We start from the raw sequence: 19,026 nt of genomic DNA on the forward strand, positions 1-19,026 counted from the left end.
TCTCTCGTCTCTATCATGGAGAAGTTGTCCATCGTCCACGGAGCAGAGGAGCCCGCCCTGTGGTCCCAAACTCTGGGCCAGCTGGTCGAGGAACAGGCCACGCAGTATGGCGACCGCACGGCGCTGGTCACCCCGTGGCAAGACCAGCGATTGTCTTTCCGCCAGCTGGCGGACAGTAGCCAGGTGCTGGCCAGCGCGATGGTGCAGGCCGGCCTGCGCCTGGGCGATTGTATTGCGGTGTTGGCGGGCAACCGCTACGAATACATCCAGGTGTTTCTGGCCGGGGCGCGGATCGGATGTCCTGTGCTACCCTTGAACAACGCCTACACCCCAGCGGAAGTGCTGCGCGCGTTGCAGAAAAGTGGTGAGTGGGTTACTATTCTCACTATTCAAATCTCCGTTTTCCAGCCGCTTTGCTCATAGACCTCCCTCTCAGCAACTCGATTCCTCTTTCTCGCTTCGCAGATCGGTCCCCGCAGCCTGGCCCCGCATCTCCAGACCTTACTCTCGCCCGCGTCGCAAGCCACCTTGCCGGAGCTGAGTGGGATTGTATGCTTCGACAGTGACGGACCCTATACCCAACCACAGGTGCAAGGCTACGGGTGTTTCCTGGCCTCGGGCGAGAGGGCAGCACAGGATGAGGGCCTGCTGCCCGCCGCGGAGCGGATCGTGCGGCTGTCCGACAATCTCAGCTATCAATTTACCTCGGGGACGAGCGGAGAGCCGAAGTTGTCCATGCTCACCCACCGGTAGGTGATTCAACTCCCTAGGATTCCGTGGGACAATCTCTAATACGTGAATACGTGGTACTTGTATCAGCGGCCTCATCAACAACGCCCGCCTCGTTGGCGACGGGATGTGCCTGACCCCCGCCGACGTGGTCTGCTGCCCCCCACCCCTCTTCCACACCTTCGGGCTGGTTCTCGGCTTTCTCAACGCCTTCACCCACGGCAGCGCCATCGTTTTCCCCTCCGACCATTTCCACGCCGACAGCGTCATCGACGCGGTCATCCACGAAAAGGCCACCGCCCTGCTGGGGGTGCCCACCATGTTCGTCGCCGAGCTCGAGGCATGCGCGGCCCGGAAGCTCGACAAGATCACCACCGTGCGCACGGGGCTGGCGGCCGGGTCGCCGGTCTCGGAGACGCTGCTCAGTCGGCTCGAGGAGAGGTTCGGCGTCAAGGGGATGTTGATCGCCTACGGGATGACGGAGACCAGTCCCGTGACGTTTATGACTTCGTTGGATGATCCCAGGGACAAGGCCATGACGAGTCTCGGGAGGGTACTGCCGCATACGTCGGCCAAAGTGATCAACCAGGAGGGAGTCATTGTGCCGCGGGGCGAGAGCGGCGAGCTATGCACCAGTGGGTACGGGCTCCAGAGGGGGTACTTTGAGAATGAAGCCAAAACGAAAGAGGCAATGCAACGCGACGCGGACGGGAGGTTGTGGATGCACACCGGAGACCAATGCTATCTCGACGCGGAGGGATACTGTCATATCAGTGGGAGGATGAAGGATGTGATTATCCGAGGTAAGACTGCCCAAAGACCCTACCACGCCGGGAATCGCGTCTAACCCGGTATCCTTTCCTTCCAGGAGGAGAGAACATGTTCCCCCTCGAGATTGAGGAGCGTCTCCTGCTGCATCCCGCCATCGCAGAAGCGAGCGTGGTGGGCGTGGCGGATCCCAGGTACGGCGAGGTGGTGGGCTGCTTTCTCAAGTTGACCCAGGGACACATTCAGCCGCAGGATCAGGAACTACGAGACTGGGTACGGGTGGAATTGAGCTGGCACAAAGCCCCCCAGCATGTCTTCTGGATTGGAGACGGCGGAGTGTGTCCGGACTTCCCCAAGACTGCCAGTGGCAAGCACCAGAAGCACATCATGAGGGAGATTGCGAACATGTGTCTATCTGGGCGGCGTGCAGGCAAGGATCTGCCTTTTCGTATGCAAGTGATCTCTCTGTTTGGGCTCTCGGTGTGCTTAATTCCGGTGGCATTGTATCTGTCGACTTTGGCGTGACCGCATCAATGGACTTCTACTACTGCCCCCATTGACTTCTGGATTGTTGGCGTGCACAGGGAAGCTGTTGAGCAAGCAATCTTAATGCCCAGGATGACACACGTAACCAACATTTGATTCCTGCTATGTAAACCTAACCGCCAAGATTGCTTCGACGGGCTCTATACACTGTCATGGTAACGTCGATCAGTATATTGTCATGTATCTCATCAGACTACCTAGACCAAACCCTAACGCAGTGGAGTACCCTATCACTCAATCAACGGAAACCGCGTGAGAGCATGTAGCACATTCTCCTTCTCGCTAGACAGCACGAACAGCACGAACAGAACCGCAAAGGAGCAGACAAACGAGCCCAGCAGATTGACCGCTAACCGGGGTCCAATGCCCCAGACACTCAGCGCCCCGCTGGCCGTCTTCCCTCCCAACAACGCTTGACCCGCACCCACCGGCGACGACGCCTTGGCCGGCACCAAGGTGCGATACTCATCGACCCGCCGGGACAGATCACTTGACATGGGGGTGCGGGCTCCCTTGCGCGCCCGTTCGCGGTACCGGTCCATCAACGGCACGAAGATATAGCCTCCCGTGGCATATCGCCGGAGGTAGGCCGCCCCGGGTTGGGTATCGAGGTGCTCGACGCACCGAATATACAACCAGCGCAGCTCGCGCTTGAGCTGGACGCGGTTCCGCCCGGCCACGGCCTCGGTCTTCTCGCCCTGCAGGATCCCCAGCGCCTCCTTGGCGATGTCCATGGACAGACAGTCGCAGATGGCGGCCATCTCCACGGCGGCATCCTGGGGTCCGCGCGACCGGGCCCCGCGGGCGGCGAGGAGGATGATGGCGACGTTGTGAACCCCCGCCGTCATGACGCGGAACTGGGTCATCATTGTGGTCTTGCCCAGGAGCAAGGGCCGGAGGCCCCCATCCACTTTCTCCACGTACTGCATGATGTACTGGCGCCAGGTGAGCATCTCGAGGAGCTTGATCTCCTCCGGGTGGACGTGCTCCGCGCGCAGCCCCGCCAGGATATCGGCCAGCGAGTGACCCAGCAGCGTGAAGGTGCCATCCGCCAGATCCTGCGGGGGGATGACCAGGTCGTCCGAGATGGTGCACAGCGCCAGGTACAGGTGCTTCCACTTGTGGTGCTCCAGCGAGCCGTGCCACACCGTCCACCACTGCAGCGCGTCCCGCATGGCGAACCGGCAGACGTCCTCGGAGGACTGGTCCTGTTTCCCGCTGTGCAAGGTATAGTCCTCCGGCCGGCGAGCAGGGGCGGCGCGGATGAAGGCGTCGATATGTGCCACGAGGGCATCCATGCCGTCGCACGTACAGGGAGGCCGGCTGGTGTCGCCGATGGCGGAGAAGAGCCCCATCACGTCCTCGGGAATCTCGACCCCGAAGTTGATGTTCTCATTGCGGGCTTTGGGGGGTTTCAGATCACAGCAGTGGGTGTGTAACTGGATGGGGTTCTCGCCGAAGTAGGCCTTGACGGCTTGCCACATGGAATCCATGATGGTCTCGTTAAGGGATGACTACCACGGCCGTGCTCTCTGACTTTGTTCGGATGAGAGGCTAGTTTGAGTACAATTTATGGCTGCTGAGTACCAAGGGGCTCCGCTGGATTCGCCTCCGTCAGGATGTCGTCTGCTGGGCACTCTCTCCGATGGCCATACATACCAAAGACCCCTCTCGTCATGAGAACGCCTTTCCTGTGCAGTACAATGTTACCGAACGAGACGAACGCGCTCCTCTCATCTGTACCACCCGCGTGGGCAAACATTCACCCCCGCCGGGATTTGAGCATGCATGAAGATACGAGCCCTTGACGCCGTGATAAGCAGAATGAACGTCGATAGCACGACATTGCCTGCCGCCAAGTCGGAGAAATTGGCAGTAATAGTGGGTATATTGGTCATGGAAAGGTGCGGCGACTCCGATTAGATGAAGTAGCAAGGTCGTTCTTCGTGCTGGTTGCCTCAAAGAGCTTGAGGCAAGTAGCCCCGTAGGGTGTCTACCGGAACACTCTTGGATGCTAGACACGTCACGGCAGATACGAGGAAGGATTGAAGACTCCCGTATCGGGTCTCTCCACAGGAACGATTAGGTGAAGTTGAATCCCAATAATAGCGGCGGGGGGGTTAAAACTATACAGGGACAAGTATGGATCAAGGCTCCCGTTCTCGACATGGTTGTCTGGGCCTTGTCACACAGCATGTGGGTGCATTATCAGGGCCTTTATCTGACGCATAGTGGGATAAGTGCAATACCAGGCCGTAAGTGGATTCGTCCGCAGAACATGCATCGGGTTGATGACAGCGGACTAGTGCGCTCAACACACCAAGCCTGCCATGATTCGACATGGGAAACGGCTACAGTCTCAAGGTCTGGCACATGGCATCCTGTCAGCGAATTGGTTAGGTGGGCCGGTTCAGCCCTGAAGGAATGGATACATCGTCATCTGCTGCCCGCACCCGACTGTCGATGAGAGGTGAAGCACCAAGTTGATTGGGTCGAGATAAAAGCCCCTAGTTTAGAACCGCAGGGCTGGTCTGGTAATTTTTAGCACCTATGCAACATCTGTTGGCCATGAGTCTTCAGGCAAGATAAAACAGACCAGTTTCCCTTTGGGGCATTAGGGCAACGGAGACGGAGGGCCAACCTGCAGATTCGCCTCGTGTTTGACTTCCACTAAGTAACAAGCTTATCCTGACCCCTGTTAGTAGCGTCGTAAGGAAGGAATTAAAGTAAAGCTCTGTACTAAATAGCCGTTAGGCCTGGAGGAATTGTCTCATCCTTGCCAAGCAGTGTCCTCGTGTTATGAGATTCACCAGCAAAATAGCGCCATCTTGGCCGTTACACTAGTCCGCTGGTCTCTCAACATGCTTCGTATGTATCGTCGTTTCTGAGTTTTGCAAATAACGCACAGTCCATGTGGCCTCGTCATTGGTGGAAATGGCATCTAGAGAAGAAAGACCCTTGGTTCCAGACCGTTGCAGAATACACCCATCCATCCTCAGCCTCCTCTGCGTATGGGCGTATTGTCTTACAAACATCCTAAGGACGAGAGATACACAAAGGAAGCCTGGATAGTGCCTAAGCACCAAATTACGGGACGTGGGCAGCCTGCCCTGGTGTGTGTTGGGGATGCTGCAAGCGCATCTGACTGCAGACTGTACTGCTCCTAGCATACGAATAGCCTCCGTCCACAATCAGACAGAAGGACGACGATGAGTGGAGGGGAACCTGCCGGCGATAAGTAAGGTTGAGGCTTTCTTCAGAGCCCAACCTTCCTCGCCAGTCTCAGCTTTTGTTTGCGTGGGCTCAATTTCTTTCTCTCCGCATTCACGTCCGCTGCGCTGTTTCTCTTCCAGTTCATCAGTCGCCGACTCTTTTTTCGCAGTTGATATCATGCTCTCTGTGGAATTGTCGGCCTACTTGGCTCTCAAGGCTCTAGCATTGGCACTTGTTCCAGTAGGCTCACTATATCCCCGCAGGACCAGACACACGATCTAACGAAGGCATCATCATGATAGTACTACATCGGCTTCGCGATCTACAATACCTTCTTCCACCCGCTGAGGCGCTACCCTGGCCCCCGGCTGATGGCCGTCAGCCGGCTCCCGATCGTGTTCGGGGTCATGACGGGCCACTCGACGGGGTGGATCAACCAGATGCACGCAAAGTACGGGCCAGTGGTGCGCGTCGCCCCGGACGAGCTGAGCTACGCCAGCGCCAGCGCCTGGAAGGACATCTACGGCAGCCATCCCGCGCGCCCCGGGGGCATGCCGCGCGATATGACCTTTTTCCGGTCGGTAGAAGACCAGAACGGGATCCATTCGATCCTCTCGGCCAACAATGAAGACCACGCGCGCATGCGGCGCCTGTACGCGCAGGCATTGTCCAAGCGGGCGCTGGCACAGCAAGAACCCCTGATCCTGGGCCACGTGAACCGGATGATGGAGAAGCTGGCGCTCGCGGCGGCGCAGAAGCAGCCGGTGGACATTGTGGACATGTTCAATTTCACCCTCTTCGATGTGGTCTGCGACCTCCAGTTCGGCGAGTCGCTCCACCTGCTGGACGATCCGACCTACCATCCCTGGGTACGCAGCCATCTGGGCGTCATCCGCAGCGCCTCGCTGCTGGCCTCGCTGATTGACTTCCCTATCCTCCGCATCCTCTTCAACCTGACGCTGCCCCGGCTGGTCAAGACTGAGCGCGAGAGCTACTTCCAGATGTTGAACGCCCGTCTGGACCACCGCCTATCCGCCGGTGTGAAGCGGCCCGACCTCGTGCACTTCGTCATGGAAGCCCGGACCGAGGCCGACGGCATCTCCGAAGGCGAGCTGCGCGCGACAGCCCCCATCATCATGATGGCGGGCAGTGAGACCAGCTCCACCGCGCTCAGTGGCTGGATGGCCCACATGCTCCAGCAACCGGAGATGCTCCGCCAGGTCCAGCACGAGGTGCGGGCCAAGTACCGGTCGAGCGAGGAGATCTCGATGCAGACCCTCAAGGACCTGCCTCTGCTCGATGCGTGCATCAAGGAGGCCCTGCGTGCCTACGCCGCCGTGCCCGGCATCCTGCCCCGTATTGTTCCGGCCCCGGGTGCCACCATCTCAGGAGACTGGGTCCCCGAGGGAACCCGTGTGTATGTGACGCCCTTGGCGGCGTTTCGCTCGGCGGCCAACTTCCATGAGCCGGAGAGGTTTGCTCCGGAGCGGTGGTTTGCCCAGCCCGAGAAGCAGTACGCGCAGGATCAGCGCGATGCGTGCAAGCCGTTCTCGGTGGGGACTAGGGATTGCGTTGGTCGAGAGTAAGTGTTCCATCGCGAGAGATCCATTGGGCATGAGGCGTGCTAACATTCCGGTAATAAATAGAATGGCCCAGTATATGATGCTACTCATTTTGTGCAATCTGATCCTGCACTTTGACTTCGAGACCGTGCCTGCGAATGAGACATGGTTCTCGGGACAACGAATCTGGACGATCTGGGACAAACCGGCTCTGATAGTCAAGCTGATACCGGTCAGGGCCTAATTGTCGATGGCTTGACATGCGTTTGTGTTAGAGATATGGAATGTCACCTTGGGTGTAGGATGCCCTAACCACGAGCCTTAACGGTGGAAGCTCAACTTTTGCCCCAAGTGTTTCCTACAAATCTGATGGTGCTGTAGATAGCGGGGTAAGTGGGGGTAGAAGATTGCTGATCGGACGGAGATTCTTGACGTACTATGGAGAATTCTAGGCCCAGACCTATCCTGCATAGGCGCAGATGCAGAATACGAGGCTGTCAGCACTTGTATTGTTAGCGTTGCCGTACTGTACATGTACATGTATGTACTTACCGTACAGTGTGTGTGTGTGTTTGTGTGTTATATCTCTGTCTCCAGACAGCCACCTAGGGCACAATATAAACCTCGTCCCAGGGATAAACCGATAAACCGAGACATCTCCATTCCCTTGCCCATTTGTAAGAGCCCAGAAACCCAAGGACACCAAGGACACCAAGGACACCATGGCACCGAACCCCCCTCCTATCTTCGAGCCCTACACGCTCACCCCCTTCGACTATCTCCCTCCCCCACTGCACATGACAGCCTTTTTGACATTCATTCTTGACAATCCTGCGCGGGCCATCCCAGTCCTTGAAGCTGCCGTAGAGCGACTCATCGATGAGCTGCCCTTCCTGACAGGCAATGTGGTTCTCTCCTCCTCCTCCCCAATCCCTGGCCGACAGAATGTACGGGAGGTCCAACCCTCCACCGCAGCCATGCTGGATCAGCATCCAATGCTCGTTATCAAACACCTTCCCCGCAAATACATCTCTGGTCCGGCGAGAGCCTCGCCCGTCCGCGGCAGAGGCCAAGTTATCAATTACGACGAGATCTTCACGGAGGAATATCTCCCCCTCCCGCTGGACATGGGCTCCGCCCCAGCCAGCCCAGTGTATCGCTTCCAAGCCAACATTCTCGAGGATGGAATCATCCTCTGCGGCAGCGCACACCATAACGCCGTCGACGGAATGGGCCAATGCTTTGTCCTCGAAGCCCTAGCTACCTGCAGTCGCGAGGTCGACATCGCCAACACCACCATCACCGCCACCACCACCAACCTTCTCACCACCCTGGAGCAGGAGAAACAAACCCGCGACCTTATCCTCCAAGTCGCCAGCGCCGGCCCCGTTCAGACCCTGGATGGCCAATCCGCCGGGCAAACCTGGGGCGTCGCCGCTCCCCCCGACGTACCCAACCACCCCATCAGCCGCAAGCTCATCTTCTCGCCGGACCGAATCTCCCAACTCAAGACCCTTTGCAGCGCTCACCTCCCCACCGCCACCTCGGCGGGAGGGGCGCAGGCAAAAGACCGGATCCTCTCGCGCAACGACCTCGTTCTGAGTCTCATCTGGCTCTGCGTCATGCGCGCCCGCGCCCGACTCCTCGGTCCTGCGGCGGAGAAACACCACTCCAGCCTCAGCACCGCCATCGACGTGCGCGCTGCCCTGCGCCCTCCGCTCCCACGCACGTACATCGGCAATGCAGTGCACACCATCCCTCTCCACGCCCCCTTCCCCATGGCCGCCACCGTCGACGACACATACCCCTATTACCCGGATCTCCTCGACCCGACGAATCCGACGAACCCGACGGAAACTCTCCCGGGAGAGAGCCAGCGCGCACCGTTGGAGACGACGGTGCTGACCAACCTCACGCAGCTAGCCCTCCTCGTTCGCCGCGGCAACGCCTCGGTGGACAACAACTACCTGCGTCAGCATCTCGCGCAGGTCTACAACTCCCCAGACTGGTCAGTGAGCGCGGCCTCGCGACCCGCCGAGTTCGGCCAGAGCAGTCTGCGCAGTATCGGGACGTATCGTCTGGATTTCGGGAGTGTGCTGGGCCGGGTGCGCGATTTCGATGTCCCGGATCCCCGGTTCCGCAGCGCAGCGTGGATCCTGCCGGCGAGGGGCAAGGATGCGCCCTGGGAGGTGCGGTTGGTCTTGGAGCCCGAAGCGTTGGCCTTGGTCAAAAGGGATCCAGTGGTGAGGTGGGCGGTTGGGGGCGAGGGGGCGAGGTTGTGATATACGTGGTCCCTGGCTTCTAGAAATTAAGTGGCATAGTCATAGTCATAGTGGTAGAGTTGATTCTATGCGTTTCTCGTTCAATCGGGAGTGTGATTGTCTTGTGGCATTCTTGTACTATGATCATGCGCTAAGCAAACTAAACAGCCAACCGATCCCTCAGCCGCACCATCAACGACGGCTTATGCCAGATGAAATACGTGTGTTGATCATTCCACCGCTCGGACGCTGGACACAGCTCTATATCGAAGTGATACACCAGTTTGGCAAGGGTTACACGCATTTCCAGATAAGCCAAACTGTTTGCTATCAGTCGACAATCGTGCTTCACCAATGGGAATACTAACCTCTTCCCTAGACAGTTTCTGGCTCCCATGGAAAACGGCTGCAGCGTGTCTCTCCTATCCCCCTCAAATTGTGGGTCAGTGCCCAGCCAGCGCTCTGGGAGAAACTCCTTTGCCCGGAAAAAGTTGGCATCACTCATGTAGGAGGCGTAGTGCGGGACGTGAACGTCCGTCTGAAGTAGATAGAGTGAGTGCCTCGTTTCTAAGCTCACCACAAAAGAAAATAGAAGGGCAGGAAGTTGCGTACATTCTCAGGGAGAAATTGACCAGCGACGGTCGCACCGCCTCGAGGCACCACGCGAGGGAGATGGGCCGCCATGGGCGAGTACATGCGCAGCCCTTCATCAATCACTGCATCCACGTAGGGAAGACTGGCGCAGGTGGCCGAGGTGATGTCTGCATCCATCTGGAACGCCTCGCGCACTGTTTGACACAGTCGGTCCAGTGCGGACCGGTTGGTACAGAGATAGTAAATGCACCCAGACATTGCAGTGGCGGTCGTTTCGCTCCCTGCTAGGATGATACTACCCAGGTCAGCGTTGCATGGTCAACTTCAGCAGCAAGCGAAGTCGACATACAAGGTAGAGTTTGCGTGAACCTCATGGCGCGACATGCGCATCACTCTCTTCTCCTCCTGCGTGTGCGGGTTATCGTCCTCAAGCCCATTCTTAATCATGGCCGACATGAAGTCCACTCGGTCCGCCCCGAGGGCCATCCGCCGCTCGGCCTTTTCCGCACTGAGTTCAAAGTTCTGCATGATCTGCCGGCGGAACCACGCCGGAGTGCAGGCCTCCTGTAGCATCGCGAGCACCGGGAAGTGGCGAATGGCACTGAGGATCGTCGAGCCCATGATACTGTTGAAGATGAACTCAATCCAGGGATGCAGTTGACTATCCTGCAGGCAGTCGAACGTCTCGGCAAACATCAAGTCGCCCGTGATGTCGAATGCGGCGAACTCTAGCCACGCCTTGATGTCGATGTCCTTGCCCTGGTGGGCGAGGTCTCGCAGCCGCGAAATAAACAGGTCAATGAACGAGCAAATCCTTGTCTCCTGTTCGCGGATCGCGCGGTCGGAAAACCCATGCGCCAGAAGTCGTCGCTGTCGGCTGTGGGATTCATTGTCCAGAAACCCCCCAACGGCGTCGCGAGTGGGCATCAATGAGGACCCGTAGGTCTTGGGGTCTTTCGGAAACTGAGGCACGCCCGGGCGAAACCCATAGATGTCCTTGAACCCTTCCGCAGTGTTGAACGACAGGGCGTTGGGACCAGTCCGCACGATCGGACCGTACCGATCATGAAGAGCAAGCATCTTCAAATGGTGATGTCCTCGCATCAAACTGAGCTGGGAGGGGAGGTAGGACAAAGCCCACAGTCTGGGTCCAGGGTATTTGGCCAGTGGAGAGAGCAGCAACTCATACACCACTGCATACGACAGCCATGATACCATCTGAGTCCTACCTTTAGTCCATGGTCTGCGGGCAGGAAGGTAGACTTACCAGAACGCCCACCACATAGGGCCATGACCAGCTCGCCAGTACGGTGGCTATCGCCCGGTGTACAGAATCGCTGACGGCGCTCATTCTGACGCTGCCACTAACGTATCCAGATGTCGCTCTCTTACTCCTCGCTAGGACTGATCCTGAGAAAACCCACTTGATAAAGAGGTCGTAGGAGGGGCTACCAGCAGCATGCAGCAAGCCGTTGCAAACGAGGTGGCGAGTCCGAGCTTATCATCCCATGTCAGCCGCGTTTCTGACAGATGTCGAAGTCCTCTATCCGTCCGGAAACGGTTTTCGTCGTATTCGCAATTGATGATCAGATGTATGGCGTAATTTTCCTTTGCGCTTGTCACGCACTAACCCAGCAGACACCCCACTCAATACGAACGGGGGTAAATCCGTCGGAGAAATCCCGAGCTTCGCTGAGGGATTCCCCCTCATGCAGTGGCTCGTGTCATCCCTTGGCCTTCGGGGTTTGGGGCTGGGCGACGCCAAGCAAAATTGAGCTAGATCTTGGCAAGGATCCTGGTAAAACGGCCACAATGAAGACGGTCCAGGTCGTTACAGGTCGTTACGCTATCACCCGTGTGAATCGCTACAATCTGGTCCGACCGACTCTATCCAACCCACAACTGACCCCACGTCTCCCAAAAGTTGAGGGCCGATGATTCGTCCAGAAGAGCATCCACCATATTGTCCATATCAGTGCCAAGTCCCGGATTGCCAGCAGCCGTGGCATTGGTCACATCATCGGACTGTGCAGAAAGAGGTGCCGCCGCAGAAATCGAGACTGAAGTGTCTGGCTGCTCGTCGAGACGGTCGGGGCAGACTTGTTGAATGGCCTTGGCGAAGATTCCACGGTAGATGGACGCAACGGTGTAGACCTTCTGGAACTCCTCCATGACCATCATACATACGTTGAGCTTGTTGAGCCGGAGACGCCGTGATAGAGAGTTGCCAGTTCGACAGTTCAGAAGGTGCATTTGCATGGCCGGAATCAGTAGAGGTGGTCTATAGAGATCAGGATCATCATCGTAGAACAGACTGCCCCATCAGGGCTGACTTACGTCATAGGCAGGGCATATTCAAGCAGACTCTCCTGTGCGAGGGTTTCCAGGATTTCGTTGGTACGGGAGGCTGCAAAGTCGGCCTTGTGACGAATGGTTTCCTGCCACTGCGTCTGGTGATTCAGAGACACGTCGTCCGGCGGGTCGGTGATACACGGTCGATATAGGACGACGAGGATTGCTCTGCGAAATATTAGCGGAATAACGAACTAAGAAAAGGCTTGCGCATACTGATAATGCAATTGGAGGTGATGTAGGTAGAACCTCGTGGGACCATTCCAGTCCGGGGACGCCTTCTCTGGATGTTGTTGACAGCAGATCTCTGCCTCAAGAGCCTCAACTTCCTCACGCGAGGGTTTCGGACGAGCTGTCTTGTAGCTCATGGATAGGACAGCGCCTAGCAATTTGCTCATTCCTATTAACTGGATCCAATATTCAGCCAGGCGAGAGACTTCATCCGGAATGAAGGCGGATAGAAGTGGCTCCGGAACATCGTTGAGGTCATAGAGAAGATCTTCCACTAATGGCATGGCCACATCGCAGTCTTCGAGGTCAATACGTAACGGCCGTCCCAGCGTCAAACTCAGCCAACGATCCCGGAAGAAGCATGTCCACCATAGGCGACGCCAGAGATGTCGCTGACGGTCGGTGATAGATGCATTATATCGTGCCGCGTCGGGATTGCGATGGAGGCCGAGGATCTGGCAAAGAGTCACGGATATTCCAGTCCAGTACCAGGGCTGGACATGTTCATCTACTTCGGAGTGCCAGAAGCCGAGCATCAAAGAGGACTGCAGAAGAACGACCTTGTCTCGCTCTCCACTGTTGTTGTAGAGACACTGTTCCTCGAATTAGTACCTAACTCAGTACCATGTGCAGCTTCGTCGACCAGAATATCGCCTGCAAAAAGTTCTTCGACAAGCAGAGGTACCAAAGTTCTTTCTCGGAGCGCTTGCCCAAGCACGCCAGTATTTGCGCAAACTTTCCTTGAGCTCCGACAGAGTAGAACGTGGCAGCGAGGACATATTGAAGTCCGAAACACTTCTAAGCGATAGGAGCGTGATTGGGACGCGTTGGTGGTATTATAGGAAGCTTGTTCGCCCGCACAGACACAAGGGGAAAGAACACGCTATCTTACCTTTGCATGGGAATACATGGCTGCTTTCATCGCCTTTCGTGAGTCGTACCCTTCTCTCTCGCAGAGAGAGGACGGAACAAACTGCGAGGGCGTTTAGCTATTTTCTGGAATTTCGGCTCTCCAATTTCCACTCGAGCCGCAGCATGCATGCCGCAGACGCGTCATCGTATACTGGTCATGACCTACATTCACAGCAACAAAAAACACACTCCACACCAGCAGCAGATTGAACTCATGCAATCGTCCCGCGTGAAAGAAGTGCAGGATCTGATCCGCTTCGATGATCGGCATGATCGTATGGACATGACGAAAGTATGCCTGAAGCAGACAATGGCATGCTTCGCTGCTCGGTAAATTGAAGACCCCTTTGCTTGCCAGGTAATTCTGATCCTCCGCCGACAGTGAGGTCGCTGCGCGCGACGGAATCAGGAAATGCCGGGGTAGAGATTCTCCCGGAGCAAGGAGCGTCAGGGTGGAAGTTATTCCAGTCTTGTCCCCTGATCCGAAATGAGGCCGTTAGCCTTGGGTAGACTCAAGCCACGACGTTGTGCCCGGGTGGGCTGTAAGGAATGAGTAATACCGGTGTAAAAAGGAACCTGTCCGGCCCGTTCCGGGTTGCCCAAAGCGGCCTCTGCAATCTCGAGACCGTTGCGTTCCTCGTCCTGGATGCTGTATCGTTCCGAAGCCGAAGCAGCCGGTGAATTTGCTGAGACTCTTTGAAAGGCCGGTGTCCGAGGCATCGTCGGGCGATCTGCATCCCCTTCGGGCTGTGCACCGCGGAAAGACGGGCTACTGTTCACGGCACGTAACCGTTGTCGAGCCGATGCATTGCGCCGGCTGGTCCTGGCACTGCCCACACTCCGTCAGTAATTCTCCTATGTTAAGAAGATGCTCCCTGCCGGTCTCACCTCTCAGCCGGGGGAGGGTCCACCACACATTCGGCATGGTCTTGGGCACAGCGGATGCAGGGAACCCCGGTAACATTGATGCTGCATCGTACTTTACGCTGACGGCATGAGTGACAGGCGACCGTAGATCGGTAACGACGAGCTGACATAAGGAAGTTGTAGTGGAAGCAAGAGGGGATGGAGGACGGAGGACGGAGGACGGAGGATGGAAAGTGGAAGTTGATTCAAGGTAGTGGAGGTTCCTCGGGAACGTTTGAAGGAGAGAAGGAGACGAGGAGATCCCGCGGGAGGAGGCAAATGAGACAAATGAGGCAAATGAGGTAAACGAAGCAAACCGGGCAAACCGTTGTTCACAATGCATAGTCTGTCAGCATCCGCTATTCAACTGATTTTATGCACACCCTGATGGCATAAGTTAGCATCCTGCCAAAATACCAATACGTCCATAGGACAAGCAAGTAGGAAGAGAAGTACTATAGTAATCGGAATGTGGACAACTAATCATGGATACAGAATATTTCCTAGCACATCTAGCATTTGCCCTCTTGGATCTCTTGGATCCCTCATGTTCTCTCCAGAATGTCCAGTACAGTACATACATATATCTACCCCGTGGTCCCCCCGAAAACGAGCTGCGCGCACAGTACTAAAAACAGAAGATCTGATCCGACATCTTCGCCACTGCCCCAGGGGCCTCGAACCCCAGAGACACCAAAGCCTTCTTGGAGGCGTTCACCATCCCCGGTGGTCCGCACAACATGACCTTTGTATCAGGAGACGAGGCAGGCAATCGCTCCTTCATGGTCTCTGCCGTGACATACCCCCTCCCAAATGCCCAAGTCTCCGGTGGCGTATCCAACATGTACCAGATCTGGAGATTCCGAGGATAGCTTTGCGCGAACTGATCCAATTCCCGCCGCAGCAGAATATCGTCTTCCGTGCGATTCGCATAGATCAGACTGACCTCCGTAAGATCGGTCGGGTCCTCGCAGATCGCCCGGATCAGCTGGTACATGGGGGTGATTCCAGTGCCCCCGGCAATCATGCCGATACGCTTACAGATCCCCTGGGTATACTTCATCGCGCCCTTGGGGCCCCGGAGCTGAATCTCGTGGCCAATCTCCAGGTTGGCGAGATACCGTCCCGTCAGCAACCCGTCGGGGTAGCACTTGATCACCAGCTCCAAGACTCCGCGATCCAGGTTGTTCGAGGTAGGAGTATAGGATCTGGAGACGGCCCTGCCGTCGACGTTCGCCTTAATAGCAACATGCTGACCGATCGGCAGTCCGATTACATCCTGCGGGCTGGGGAGCTGCAGCACGAATTTATAGACGTTGGGGGCCAGTTCTTCTTTGCGAATCAGGGAGAGACTCTTGTACTCCTTGGGATCAAGAAATCCCTTGACCAGATGAGGATTTCTTCGAATCCGCTTGCGACATTTGATGTAGGGCGGGTACTTGGTGAAGCCCGACTTGATTTGGGTCATTTGTGATAACTTGGACGCGACCATCGAGCCCACGAGGGTCGCCAGTCCGGCTGCCACGGCAAACCCGGAATAGAAGCCCCCGGAGGTGGACAGCGCATGGGGGGATTGGAGCGAGGGCAAGAGACTTCGAAGCTCGGGAAGTGCCGACCAACTTGCAGGGAGTTTGGCCTGCAAGTGACGGCCATAAAACAGGGTGACGGCCGCCCCGCCGATGGAGAAGATGGTTAGGGCTACAGGCGTGATGGAATCGGCCTTCCCCGGGGCTGTGGGCGGCACAGGGCTCGTGGACTGGATCAATCGGACGGTCTGGGGTCGAACCCGCTCGCGTGCATCTTTCAATGTTCCAATGAGATATGTCTCGAGGATCTCGTCTGCATCCTGTGGATGTCATGTCAACCTTCAAACGTACTGTACATACGTGGTGAATATGACTCCCGTGCATACCTCGGAATGGCCCACGTCCTCATACGCTTCGGTCGCGTCCAGTCCAGCGACATCCATCAGTACTTCTGCCCCGCCAGGATGATCTCGAACATAATCGGTGACATTGTACACTACATCAGGGAGTCTCATCAGCATTTGACTTGTCATGGAAGCCAGCAGTCCACGAGTGAAGGGGGTATGGTACCTTTGCCACGAACAGCGATCCACAAATCATCCCTGGACTTGTGACCAGCAACCTCGTCCGTCGTATATTGTGGTAAGTTCTGCATCGCGAGAGGAGAGTGCGAGAGGAAGCGAAAGAAAGAAACTTCTTAGAGGCCTGAAAGTTCGGACTGAGGTCCCCTGAGCTGATTGACGGGCCAACGGTGCACAGAGACTCTTGTATATTTATAAGGTCCCAGAGCGGCCGTATGCCTTGGGCTTCTAGACCAACACTCTCCCGAACTCTGTCATGGCCCACATCCATGTCACACCCCATGAGCATCATGACCAATTGTCGAGGGCGAAATGAAAAGCTGACCGTCATACCTCGGGATGGAGCCGAGGGGCCCTCCTTCACTGCCGCGGGAGAGACAAAGCCGCGGGGGAGATGGATGCGTCTCCACCGAGGTATATGAGACTTCATTAAGAGTGGAAAATTGATACTGGCATCTACCCAGTTATAAAGACAGGGACAGGTCATTCCCCAAAAGGCCAATCAAGCTCAGATCAACTAGCTTATCATCGCGGCCACACATCATGTCGAACCAGCAATTCTATCTCTTGGGCGAGGCGACCACCTCCGCCAAACACATCACAATTGATGCATCGGCGAACCTGGATCAACTGAAGCACACGGTGGCTGCGTATTTTGCCATTGTGGAACCCAATGGTCAGTCTGACAACGATCATGCTCCGTTTGTCATTAATCACTAACCTCAAGTCAGAGATCGGCTTCCAAACCGACATGGAGTGTCTCGTCGATGTCAGCGACGTCCTTGCGGCTACCGGACCCGTAGCCATTACGATCAATGGCCAAGCAGTACGAGACCCCGACGGTCCCAAAGGCCTCCCTTACGTGGGCAATTATTTTGAGGTTTATCCAGACCATCTGGGTAATCACCAGCGGCTCTATAGCCAGTATGGCCGGATCTTCAAGACCACCAACCTGGGCCGTACCACATACCATACCAATGATCCGCAAATCGCCGCCATCGTCTTCGCCGAGTCGGACTTCTTCTCCAAGAAGATTAACGAAGCCCATCCACTTCATGCCCTGAAAACCCCCTCTGCGGGGGTCTTTCTAGGAGATACCGACACCCCGGAATGGCGCGTGGCCCATAAATTCTTGCCCCCTGCCCTTGGTCCGAAGGCCGTGCGGCATTATGCTCCGACGATGCAGCGAACCGTGGAAGACGCGTTCAAAGTATTTGACGCGCTGGATGAACAAGGCTCCGCCTTCAATGTGTACCAGTACATGTTGAAGCTTGGATCCCAGGCGGTGGGCAAACTCACGCTGGGCCTGGATATGGAGCATTTCACCTCCCCCGATGCTCCCGTGCACGAGATGGTTCACTCCATTGCGGAAATGCTGTCTCTCAACAAGAAGGTCACCTCTCGTGGGGACTGGTACGGCAAGCTTCCCTTCGGGGATCCTCAGCGGTTGAGAAACCTGAAAGCGAAATTGGAGGCGATGGTAGAGCAATCCATCAAGGATGCAGAGCGCGGCGGTGTCACCGACCTGCCTTTACAGGAGGCGGCTTTGCAAGCCTCTAACATGGTTGGTGAGTATTCCTTCGTTAGTCTTCATGATTCCCCCGCATTGTGACCGGGCTAATGCATAAATCTTTCAGACTATGCCATCCGTGCCACCGACAACAAGGGGGAAAAGCTGCCGAAATCGAGTCTGATCTGGGCGCTGATTGTGGCCACCGGGGCCGGATTCACGACCACGAGCTCCCTGCTGTCGTGGTTGATATATGGTCTCGTAACGTATCCAGGGATGCAGGAACGACTGCTGCAGGAGCTGATCGACAACGGTATCACGGAAGACACCGAGCTCACAGCCGAGATCACGGATCGGTTGGTCTTCCAAGACAAATACATCAAAGAGACGATGCGCCTCACCAATCCGTCATTCCAGCCCGGCCGGACCGCCAAAGTCGATTTGATCCTGCCGGGTGGCTATAAGATCCCCAAGGATGCGGTTATTGTGCCGGGTCTGCACCATATCCACAACAACCCCGACCTCTGGGATAATCCCAGCCGGTTTGATCCTGACCGGTGGGATACCCCCCAGGTGAAGGAGAGACACAAGGCGGCTTACATACCTTTTGCCATGGGGCCCCGCATGTGCATTGGTTTCAACTTTGCGCTTCAGGAGGTGAAGATTTTCCTCCCAAAGCTGATCTACCGCTATCAGTTCAGTCAGGAGAATGAGCTCGTGCCCGTGGAGTATGATCCAATGTTCCAACTGATCCGACCGAATAATCTGTACGTGCGCGCGGAACGAAGAGTGAAGTGGCCGCCCCGGACCAGCAACTGAGCTTGAAGGCTGTATTTACATGTACAGAGTTACGTATAGAGTTATCGTTTGCATAGAGGTATGGAGCATTCAATCAAGTAGTATTTGAAAGCCTGAAGCAAGTAATGTACTGTACGGTCGCAGGCGTTCTTGGTGGCGGTCACAAGAAGGTCACGGGAACGTATGCGTACCCTAAGTTGTGCCGCATAAACAGTATACCTAGTTAATCAACATTCGCCAACGCAACGGGCCAATCAATCAAGGCAAGGGGCGACTTCTATGATATGACCGTGTTGCTGACTCTGCCTGACCTGCGTCAGGGAGCGAAGGCTTGGCCTCGAACAAGTGGGATCCATGTTTCAGAGAGGTGGGCCTCCGACCAACGAAAACTTCCATGATTGTCAATAGCACACACATAGACGGCTTGCCGACCTTCCAAGGGAATCCATGGCTTCTGTCCCGCGGGAGTGCCTGCATAAAGTATACACGTATACACGTTTTGACTGTGGACCTAGATGTTCGCAGACCTTACGTGTC

General features: G+C 56.2%; 8 protein-coding genes across 8 annotated transcripts; 4 read left to right on the plus strand and 4 right to left on the minus strand.

Moving 5' to 3' along the window:
* Positions 1-15: 15 nt before the first annotated feature.
* Positions 16-2,179, plus strand: BO66DRAFT_452056 (acetyl-CoA synthetase-like protein; the record flags this gene model as incomplete). Its single annotated transcript, XM_025651909.1, has 4 exons — positions 16-364; positions 437-749; positions 820-1,532; positions 1,598-2,179. The coding sequence occupies 4 exons, from the start codon at positions 16-18 to the stop codon at positions 2,020-2,022; spliced, it is 1,800 nt and encodes a 599-aa protein (XP_025503867.1). The 3' UTR covers positions 2,023-2,179.
* A 102-nt stretch (positions 2,180-2,281) lies between these two features.
* BO66DRAFT_411677 (uncharacterized protein) lies at positions 2,282-3,536 on the minus strand (the record flags this gene model as incomplete). The annotated part of the gene is made up of 2 exons (XM_025649307.1): positions 2,282-2,325; positions 2,534-3,536. The coding sequence occupies 2 exons, from the start codon at positions 3,534-3,536 to the stop codon at positions 2,282-2,284; spliced, it is 1,047 nt and encodes a 348-aa protein (XP_025503868.1).
* A 1,897-nt stretch (positions 3,537-5,433) lies between these two features.
* BO66DRAFT_323285 (cytochrome P450) lies at positions 5,434-7,062 on the plus strand (the record flags this gene model as incomplete). The annotated part of the gene is made up of 3 exons (XM_025643797.1): positions 5,434-5,496; positions 5,559-6,838; positions 6,903-7,062. The coding sequence occupies 3 exons, from the start codon at positions 5,434-5,436 to the stop codon at positions 7,060-7,062; spliced, it is 1,503 nt and encodes a 500-aa protein (XP_025503869.1).
* A 478-nt stretch (positions 7,063-7,540) lies between these two features.
* Positions 7,541-9,100, plus strand: BO66DRAFT_452063 (uncharacterized protein; the record flags this gene model as incomplete). The annotated part of the gene is made up of 1 exon (XM_025651910.1): positions 7,541-9,100. One exon carries the CDS (start codon positions 7,541-7,543, stop codon positions 9,098-9,100), a length of 1,560 nt encoding a protein of 519 aa, XP_025503870.1.
* Positions 9,101-9,239: 139 nt separating this feature from the next.
* BO66DRAFT_323534 (cytochrome P450) lies at positions 9,240-10,891 on the minus strand (the record flags this gene model as incomplete). The annotated part of the gene is made up of 4 exons (XM_025643806.1): positions 9,240-9,399; positions 9,448-9,617; positions 9,692-9,968; positions 10,023-10,891. The coding sequence occupies 4 exons, from the start codon at positions 10,889-10,891 to the stop codon at positions 9,240-9,242; spliced, it is 1,476 nt and encodes a 491-aa protein (XP_025503871.1).
* A 669-nt stretch (positions 10,892-11,560) lies between these two features.
* Positions 11,561-14,205, minus strand: BO66DRAFT_411680 (Zn(II)2Cys6 transcription factor; the record flags this gene model as incomplete). Its single annotated transcript, XM_025649308.1, has 8 exons — positions 11,561-11,954; positions 12,011-12,191; positions 12,221-12,381; positions 12,434-12,849; positions 13,149-13,229; positions 13,335-13,645; positions 13,729-13,817; positions 14,057-14,205. The coding sequence occupies 8 exons, from the start codon at positions 14,203-14,205 to the stop codon at positions 11,561-11,563; spliced, it is 1,782 nt and encodes a 593-aa protein (XP_025503872.1).
* A 497-nt stretch (positions 14,206-14,702) lies between these two features.
* Positions 14,703-16,255, minus strand: BO66DRAFT_401732 (uncharacterized protein; the record flags this gene model as incomplete). The annotated part of the gene is made up of 3 exons (XM_025648771.1): positions 14,703-15,920; positions 15,987-16,096; positions 16,171-16,255. 3 exons carry the CDS (start codon positions 16,253-16,255, stop codon positions 14,703-14,705), a joined length of 1,413 nt encoding a protein of 470 aa, XP_025503873.1.
* Positions 16,256-16,724: 469 nt separating this feature from the next.
* Positions 16,725-18,510, plus strand: BO66DRAFT_452067 (cytochrome P450; the record flags this gene model as incomplete). The annotated part of the gene is made up of 3 exons (XM_025651911.1): positions 16,725-16,857; positions 16,913-17,749; positions 17,819-18,510. The coding sequence occupies 3 exons, from the start codon at positions 16,725-16,727 to the stop codon at positions 18,508-18,510; spliced, it is 1,662 nt and encodes a 553-aa protein (XP_025503874.1).
* Positions 18,511-19,026: the final 516 nt, after the last annotated feature.

Source organism: Aspergillus aculeatinus, assembly GCF_003184765.1.
Source record: "Aspergillus aculeatinus CBS 121060 unplaced genomic scaffold BO66scaffold_25, whole genome shotgun sequence".
NCBI classification, from domain to species: Eukaryota; Fungi; Ascomycota; class Eurotiomycetes; order Eurotiales; family Aspergillaceae; genus Aspergillus; species Aspergillus aculeatinus.